Source organism: Opisthorchis viverrini, assembly GCF_000715545.1.
Source record: "Opisthorchis viverrini unplaced genomic scaffold opera_v5_19, whole genome shotgun sequence".
In the NCBI taxonomy this organism is placed as follows: Eukaryota; Metazoa; Platyhelminthes; class Trematoda; order Opisthorchiida; family Opisthorchiidae; genus Opisthorchis; species Opisthorchis viverrini.
In genome coordinates, this window is record NW_008751675.1 from 1,125,073 (window position 1) to 1,134,839 (window position 9,767).

General features: G+C 46.1%; 1 protein-coding gene across 1 annotated transcript; it reads left to right on the forward strand.

Moving 5' to 3' along the window:
- Nucleotides 1–1,278: 1,278 nt before the first annotated feature.
- Nucleotides 1,279–5,464, forward strand: T265_12855 (hypothetical protein; the record flags this gene model as incomplete). Its single annotated transcript, XM_009165890.1, has 4 exons — nucleotides 1,279–1,320; nucleotides 1,361–1,490; nucleotides 1,528–1,632; nucleotides 4,973–5,464. The coding sequence occupies 4 exons, from the start codon at nucleotides 1,291–1,293 to the stop codon at nucleotides 5,305–5,307; spliced, it is 600 nt and encodes a 199-aa protein (XP_009164154.1).
- Nucleotides 5,465–9,767: the final 4,303 nt, after the last annotated feature.

A 9,767-nucleotide genomic window follows, 5' to 3' on the forward strand; every position in this document is an offset into this window, starting at 1 on the left:
AAAAGCGTCTCGAATAGCCGCATCCCGATGTTCATCGACAGAAACCGCACGAAACTTGCATTCCTTGGTAAAGTAACGTAATTTTTGCAGGAACGCGTCGACTAATTGGCCCGGTTCTTGTTTGATAACGTTCGACCGGCCTTGACTCCCTAGCCGACCGGCGCAGACTCCTTGACGCATCTGTGGGTGTTTCCAAACTCTCCTGCTTCAGTCTGGAGTCCACCTGCACTTTCGTCTCCAGTGTTTGTTCCGCATCTGGTCCATGCTTTTTAGTTCTGATATGGTCTAAATGACGGCGTATTATCCTCCCGTCTTCGAACAGCATGTCAATAAGGTTACGGTTTGTCGACTTCACACATCCACGCACGAATTCATTATCTGAAGGCTGAAGTTTGACGTAAACCTCCTCGCCATCTCGTAATATGCGAGGTCAGGCGTGTTTATCTGCGTTTTGCTCCATGGAACACTGCTGTTGTTTGACCTTAAGCGCCAAATACGGCCGCAGCAGATCCAAACGTGTTCGAAGTCTTCGTCTCACAAGCAATTCGCAGGGAGCCTGGCCCGTAGTAGTGTGCGGCGTAATTCTGTACTGCAGCAAAAACTTGTCCAACCTGTTTGTAGGGGGAACTGGGCTTTGTTTCCTCAATCTACTCTTTACCGTTGCCACCGCGCGTTCCGCCAAGCCGTTAGAAGCGGGATGGTATGGTGCTGTTAAAACATGCTCAATCCCTTTGGCCCTCAGAAACTGCTGAAATTCTGCACTGGTAAAAGCCGTGCCGTTATCAGAAGCAATCGTATCCGGCAAACCATGCGATGTAAAAATGCTGCGAAGTATAGACATGGTCGACGCACTAGATGCAGTTCTAATGGGCACCGCTTCTATCCACTTGGAATATGCATTGACAATCACCAGGTTCATGTAACCTTCAACAGGGCCACAATAATCCACGTGTATGCCGCTCCATGGTCGTGACGGCCACTGCCATGGTGATATAGGCGCTTATGCGGGCAAAGCCCTACTCTGCTGACACGCTTCACACCTTTGCATGATCATTTCCACATCGTGATCCATACCAGACCACCAGACATAGTGTCTGGCTAAAGCCTTCATTCGCGTGTTACTGGGATGGCCTGAATGTAATTCCCTTAAAATGTCCGGACGGTAGCGCCTCGTTATTATTCTGTTTTGCGATTTTTCACCGGAATTTGTCGGACGTAAAGCTAATGGATGGTTCCATTTGGAATTTCAGCTTATTCTGTGTTAGCTTTCCCCGATTATTGTGCGACAAAATGTTCGGTGCGATTGTTGCTGGTCAACTGGTAGGTTCACTTAAACCATAGTCAATGATTATCCATACAGGTTCAGACGGAGTTTGTGCTGGTCTGCGAGAACAAATTCCTTCTCAAACTGGCACCTTTTGGCGATGTCAACCACCTTGTGGTTTTTCTAACAGGGACGACATTTTTCCCCGATGGAATGGGTGGTGGTGGTAATTGTGTTCCTTTGCTTTTCCATCCAGTTGTTAGTCTATCTTGGTCTCCCGGAGGATAATTTCGTTGCTTGGCACTTTTTGGGTACCTTGAGCAATGACCATCCGAGTGCAATCTACAAGATTGGCAACTTGCGTAAAGGTATGTACACGATTCTTTGTGGTTGGGTATTATGAAGCTGTTGATATTTAACTTACCTGATGATTAGATCTACTTCTAGCGTCCTTCCTTGAAATAAAACACGATGTCATTCACCTGTGTCAATTAGTGTTGTAGTTGAAACGAAGTAAGACACTACTAGGAACACTGTATTTTTGCAGTTTCCCGAGCACTGATGAAGAAACTCGGTACGGTAATTACCTACTCCATTATTTCGTCAAACGCTGAATTCGGGTACAGCGTCCGTGTGCAATTTTTGAAGATAGAAGTCAACGTCGATGTGACCCCTTCTTCAAGCACTTTCTGTTCACTCAGTATTGCATCAATGAGTTTTTTTTGGATGGGTCGGTAGAGAGCCTCCCCCTTCTTTGAAGAGGACTGGTTACTAACCGTCCGTTTCTGGGTACTTCCTACGTTTCCGCCCGTACAGTTCGTACTTTTTTTTGTCGAGCAAAGGTTACATTCAATTCGCCCGTATGCACTGTGATCCAGACGGGTCCATGGTGAATTTGTACTTGATGGCCGCCAGGTTTTCCGATGCGAACGATAATGCTGAATGTTCGTGCATTCCGGAAACAGTTGATGATGAGCACACAACTGGATGAACTGCTCTCCGCTGTCTGTGTGATGATCGTCGACTCCAAATCGACCATCCAAATGTGATTCCAATGTGCCTAGACGATCAAATTTGGCATTCATATCACCCAAAAGGATGACATTGTCAGCACTTCTTTCTTGACGAATGAGCTCAGATAAGGCTGGATGGACAGTGTTCTTAGCATCAGAACTGCAGTCCTTTGGGGCATATACCGACACTGCAGGCAGACACCGTTTGTTTTTTATGTCGAGTGGCCTTCAGCTTGATTAAGCTGGATAATCGAAGAGCGCAAAGACGACTGTCTACTGGAATCTCATCCGGTAAGGAGTACACATTTCTGGGGCTGAGTAAAACTCTCACCGTATATTCTGCGAGTCATCTTCTGGATCACCGGACACACGGAGAGTGAAATATGAGGAAGCTAAATTCGTACTTGACGTTTTGGGTGCATAACCACGCTTGTGTCTTGTGTGCGTGTTTCAAATATACAGCATAGAAAAATCTTAAGGGAGTGTGGGTTCTCAGCAAGAATAGCCGGTTTTCCAATTTGACTTTGAAAGTTCTTATGTAGATAAGAAAGAAAGAAACGAAAGAAAGCGTTCAACTGTAGCACCCTCTCGGTGCCTAGCTGCCATGCCACCCGAAGGAAGCACGAGGGCTGGGATACTGCCAGTTTGCCCAAGCCTAGACAGGGGAAGTTGAGTGGCGGAGGTCGGATTCGAACCACGGACCTTCCGGTCAGTAAATTCGCGCTCCAACCACTTGGGCCATCTCGCTCCCTTATGTAGATAATATCTCGTGGATTCAACTAAGTGTTAATTTGTCTATCGTTAACTGGCAGTAGGGTGTACAAGGCACCCCGATCAGACAACTGACGATCAAATGACCCGGCACCATTTGCTTGTGTGGTGGGAAGGGATTGGAGGGGGATATCGGTTGACATGGAAATCTGAATCACAAATCTGATCCACGAAGTGCCAGGCAAAGGGGTTTTCTTTGGGGACCTTGCCCAGAGCCGATGACTCAACAGTCAGACCTGCTCCCCTGTAGAGGGCTGACATAATCCGAGGGAGCAGGGGTTAAGGCATTGCTGTCTGATTCCTGATGCGGCTGCGCACAGGAGGTGCCTTTTGAACGAAACCAGACTCTTTGGTTCTAAAAGTATTTCGACCCTGTTGAATAATACACCGGTGGTCACGGTTAAACGGGCGATCAGAGTGTGCGGGTTTTACGGCAACCTTTTCTAAATTTTCCTTCCTCGGAGGAAGGCAGCACCGCTGCTTCTATGAGTATGGACATGTTGATCGCCTGGGGCAGACACCTTACTACCTTCATAATCCCATCGCGAAGGACTGTACGACTTTTCCTTCAGACTACCTCGTGGTACGGTTATTCGTAATACATAGTCTGGCTGCACTCGGTCTGACTGCTACTTTTCGGCCTTCCTGGCATGGTTGCATGTTGTGGAACGAAGTTTACGGCGATCCGCTGATAAGCAGTTGGGTTTTGCCGTGTCGCGTTCCGTGTACGAACGTTGTATGTAAGAACTTCAAAATGTCTCTCCTCTGTGGATGTTTACTGGACAGTAAAGTGCGGTATACAGAGTTACGTATGTATAAGATTTAAGTTTTGATCAAAAGGTGACGGTTTTGGCCAAAGATCTCCCGGATAGTGTATAACGCTCAAAGTATTCGACAACATTAGGACCACCCCTTGTCCATGTAGCCGCAATATTGCATATCATTATTATGTCGTAGTAGAAACATTCTGAATCGTCCCATGTGGTTCACATTTTCACGCCCGACCTTGAGCTGTCGTCTCCTTTGGGGGCTTACTATATTTCATTAAGTGTGTGTCGCGGTTGCCTTAAGACGATTCCTGATTATTTTTCAAAACGCTGACCACCTTTAAAGCCCAATATACGCCCTTACCCTATTTGACATGTACTAACATTTCCGGATGATTTTGCTGCAAGTTCACCTCCGATTCCAAGCCAAACATAGTGACCGACAATTGCTGGCAATTTTAACCACCGCTCTTTTTTTGTAACATAACTAAGACCGTAATGCACTCCTCATAAGTTTGCTGAAAATCTTCGACAGCCCACAATTGGTTTCGCCCTTGTTGATGCCCATCAGGTAGGCACAGTCCACGAGTTTCCATTTATCTCATTTTCCGCTTGAACCCAAATGCATGCCAGTTTGGTTTTCACGGGAGACTTACCTGAATTCTAGCTGAATCTTTTGTTTATGGTGTTCCTCTTCAACTGAATGTGTTGCACTAGGCCGACCCATATTTCAGTTGCACGATATTCGAGGTAACGCAATAATGTATAGACGTAGCATACTACTGATACGTTTACTGAAATCTCTTCGGGAGCTCACGATCCGCTCTGCTCTTTTTGGGGCTCATCATGAAGAACGTCACAAATGAGAGATTCAGCTGGGATTCAAGTGAGTCTCCCGTGAAAACCAAATTGGTTTGCGAATGAGCGTATTCGTCAAATAACTAGGACCGATTTTCCGACTGAGGATTTGCGTTAGCCACCCAGTAGCGAAGAACCTTTGAAAGTCGATCCCAAAATCGAACCCACATGACAGTTTTGTTGCTGGTTGTGTACAGGTTGTTTCCATCCTATAGCGTACATGATATACAAATGGGCTGTCGTGTACCTCTTTGCTGCCTTCTAAACTGGCTAAGCGTCACTTTCCTTCCGCTTTTCAGGAGTTCAACGACAAAAATCCGAACATCCTTTTTCTGCTTCTTTTGGTCTATCCCCAACTAACGGAACCGTTGTGGAAGCCCAACTGGGTATTTCAGTCGAGCCCTTGGTCAATCTGCCGCCGAAATCCGATGGGTTGGAATCACAGCTGACCAATGCCGATCACATGACGCGATTCACACGTTTTGCCGCGGAAAATTTATTCAACTATGTGGCCAGTTTTGCCCGTGAATCCCTCTCCCCCTCAGATCCCCTCGTTCCATTGTCAGCAATTAAAAGCTGGTTCGACACAATGCTTCACAAATTGAACCTAGATCCATCATTTTGGAAAAAATAAGATCCTTTTCGTAGAATCCATGCGTACCCTCTTCATTACTCGGATTTCTACTTCCTTTTGGCCTTTTACAACTATCCCTGATTTTCCATACCTTGAGCTTTCATGTTGTTCCGATCGCTTTTGTAAACTACTCGCTACGTTTTCAGCTAGTCCTCTTCCCTGATAATCTCGCTGTTTTTCTTCTAGAAAATGGGTCGTGTGGAGTAAAAACGGGTGGGCCATTGAACACCTGAGGACGTGATTCTTCTCAGAAGGCTTCGTGTATCCCGTGTCTCATTTTGGTGTTTAATCGTACCTTGAAAATATCCTAACGTTCATGTTTCCTGCGGTTAGCTGACGGCCCTCAACAACGCTAAATTCTCAGACCGTCCTTTTGATAGTGGTTCAGGGTACCAAGTCGATATCCGCCCAGTCTGAACGAAACACAGTTCTTCTGTTCAACCTGTATAACCACCTATTTCTGTCCCTACATTATCCAGAAAGCGATCGAACCTCTCGCATTTCTCTTTGTCTCAAAAACCTCCCGGCGTTCAGTTGTTGGTTCTCACGAACGGAAGCTCCACCAGCCTCAGATATCACCTTCATGTATTCTTGGATGGGGACTGAGCCACAAGGTTCAATCCTCCTTGACGAGGCTTCTCCCTGGGGCGTCGCGCTTGTGTACCATCCACCACAGACGTTGCCTCACTTTTCACGGTGATATCTCACACCCTTGTCTGATAGATTTCTGGTTGATGTTCGTCGATGTCATTGGTGATCCATTTGTGTGACTTCCCCGCGGTGGTAGCACATTCAGCGGTTTTGTCTTGCCGTTTGCGCTGTGTATCTCGACTCACTCAAAGTTAGCCAAATTCTTGTCTCCCCTACATCTTCCAGGTAACAATGTAACACATTACCACAATATCGTTACGAGCTTGATTCGAAAATCGTTGGTAGCTATGCTAGTGAATAAACCGATATCAAAGGGGTGTTTGCCGCATCTGCCTCGAGCATAAAAAAAGCACTAAAGAGCGAAGCTAATGGGGAACCGTGGATTGGCCAGCCTTAATTTTCCCTGGCACACTACCAATAGTTCAGTAGTCTGTTGTGTTAAAGTCGTGACTCGGTGCGTAGTTGTGCGTAGCGGTGGATTAGTGGTTGTGCACAACCACTAATCCACCGCTACGCACAACTACGCACCGATGATGTCACCTCGATTGGTGATGAAACGTTTGCAACCAAATTACCCAGCTCAGCGAACAAGCCAACGACCATCTACGATACCTGAGCTACCGACATTCTCCTCTATAGAAAGTCGTGACAGGTTTTACACCGAAGCTGGTTTCAAGGCAAACATTTCATTTTAAGTAAGATATGTCAAGAGAATCACGTGAAGATCACTGCTTGATATCAAGCAGTGGAGACCGTGTAACGGTTTCTCCGTGATTCCCTTTCGGGATATATTTTGTAAACTCTAATGTGAGCTAAAATCCAGCTCCGGCTTAAAACTCGCCAAGGTTTTAACTCAAGCAACACACTATGCTTGTGTACTTTGAGGAACAGTAGGACGAGTCTAGTGGCAGTTTTCTAATGAATATTGAAACCGACTGTCCGAAGGCATCGACGGTACGTGTAGTGGGGAACTGCCACTAAGCCCACGACTGGCAGGCATTCGTTTGTCCATTTGCCTGTCACGTGGGACTATGTACGTGGAACTTGTGAAAAATAACTGGTTTAGCGCGCTGCTTGCGATAAACTGGGAAGAGCGAATGAGGCTGTGGAAAGGATGAAACGTCTCGAAAACGAAATATCAAAAACCACAGTGTGATTTTGGATGGACGGCGACTCGCTTTTCAAAACGTTGATATCAATTAAGGAAATAGAGAGTGACAGAATTCTGAAGAAAATGAGATGAAAGGGTTTCATTCCTACATACGAGTATTTAGGGGATAAATTTTCTGATAGAATGGTAGGGGTGGAGGGACGGAATGGGCTAGCTCCTATTGTCATTTTCGTTGTACCAACATTGAACTTTTCAAGAGTCTGTGAGCTATGCGGTTCCGCGTTGTATCAAATCCTGGAGGGATAGGTGAGTGCTTTACTATAAATGGGACAGCCATATTCCACTTTGAGGTTTGTGAGGCACGCTTCCGTTTGCGTGCCATCCTTACCAGCAATTTGCCGTGTGAAATTCACGTTGGTGCCAATTAGTCCATAAAATGTGCACGCAGAGCGTTGATGTGTAGAAGCTAGTCCAACGAAGAAGCCGGGGGTAGAATGACAGAAGAAGACTGATACTGAAGCACTTGGTTGAACGTTGCTATGCTAACCCCGGTGGTCGTTGGTGGCGCGGTTGATGTTCGGGGTTGCGCGCTCACAATCGGAGTGAAACGGTGCGACAGGAGAGAGAATGGTTCTGAGTATTCTTTTCCACAAACGATAGTGGGTTACGATGGGGCGGTCGATCGTTTGTATAAAGGAGGGTTACGGAGAAACTCTCGTATGTCAAATGGGCTGACATCTGTTGTGGGTACAGGTTGGGGACAGTGTTTGTGAGAATGGAAAGAACAAGAGGAAAGACTGAACCGGTCGGGTCACGGTCAGGAGCTTAGTTTTGGAATAAGGGCACCATTCGCACCAGGTTGTTCCACAATGACCGGCGAACAGTATTTGTGGTCATATTTGGCAGCCTGTTGGCTTGAAGAGAGCGGGTAACTCGATACGAGGTTGGACGGTAAAACGAGCAAACTTCAAGCAGACGTTTCTGTTCTTTCAAATGTGAGGAATTTGTCAGGTTTGGAGAGGAAATGAGTCTGACATTCACGGACATGTAAGTGCTGTTTGTATCAAGGTCGTGTAAGATTTTTCGTGTTGCCCATCATCATGCGTGGTTAAACCATTCAGGGGGAGATTGATCCCCACGTTTGGAGGTGATCAATTGGTTCACGCGGTGAGAGAAAATAACTACAAGTTTTTTTAATCAAAAACAAAGATCACGTGAAAGAAAAACCCTGTGGGTGACACTCAAAAGCGGGCGTATGCCATTCTACTCAGTGAGAGTATCGTAGGATTATATTACGAGAAAACACAATTGGAATCCGGAGCTGAAACAAATGGGACTATCAGTAAGGAAACCGTCCGAAGAACCAAAAGGACGGAAGGAAGTCAACGGGAGCAGAATGTGGTTCGTATCGCAGTTATGGCTAGGAGTTTGGTTGGAAAGTTAAATAAACCGGGCAAAATATTTGACGACTGTAAAGAACCCGATTTGAATCCCTGGAAGAGGACGCTGTGGTCTTCATGAAAAAGGTGAAAAGAAGGAAAGGAGCGCGTCGTCACCACTCAGTGATTGCGAAAATGGCCGAATAGTTGTTCTAACAGTCTACGGGGTTAAAGGACATCGGTGGTACTATTATGACTAAGATCCCATGGGTGCAAAAAGCCTAATCTCGTGTACCCTCCAAACAGAGGAATCCATCAGCCGGGCTTAGTTATAAGCTGAGAAATAAACGGCTGGATAGGCACATCATCCACAAAACAACAGAACAGATACGATGGACTATAAGAAATGGTTGCAACACAGAACTCGTACGAGCGGGCAGGACCAATCATCTTAGTCTGTCGATTGAAGATCCGACATCTCGACTCAAATCCAAGTTTGGACAATCGATACAAATTTGGCAGGTGACGGCGTGAGCCACCTAAGATGTGCAATGGTGCGGCGAATTGGATGTCCACTTGTCTGCGTCCACACTCTGACTACGAAGTTCGATAAGAGGGAACTGGACTGCTTCGTTTGGTGTATCGCTCAGGTCTGAACCAGTCAGCGTTTTCCTGATTACAGGGTGAATGTGCAGCATTGTTGAGCCGTACTGACATCACACGTACACCCTGATAGTTGATCGGGTGGGGTTACTGATCTACACAGTCTTATAACCACTTAATCAACTACAAATAAACGCACGAAGCCTACCAATACTCCAACACATTGCGACCAATTAGGTTGCGTTCGACAAGTAGATGTTTTTGATGGGCTCAAACCCGTACAGCCGTTCACAACACACTAAACACTGTCTATTTTTAGCGGAGAAGGGGAACTGTCTTTTTACCAACGAAAATGTTTTTTTATTAAACGGACTGACTCATTTTCAGCTCTTGCCTAAAGTCACTATCATCTATGAAAGTTCATGTTCCCCTGCTTCAGGGACCACCCTTTCAGAGACCACATCCATAACTGATGCTCAGGACATATTGATATCAACTTTTTGTCTACACTTCCATGCCATACCCCGCAGAACGAGCTTTGAAGCTACGTGCACCTAACCGACTGTCAAAACAACACGTCGCATGCGATCGATGTTTATGCAACGGCGATGCGTGCTTTTTATCGCGAGTTCATCGCTTCAAGGTTGAGGACCATACTAGACTAAACAATCAGCGTTTCTACGGCGAAAAATCCTGTGCTTGGAGCCGCTTTTATG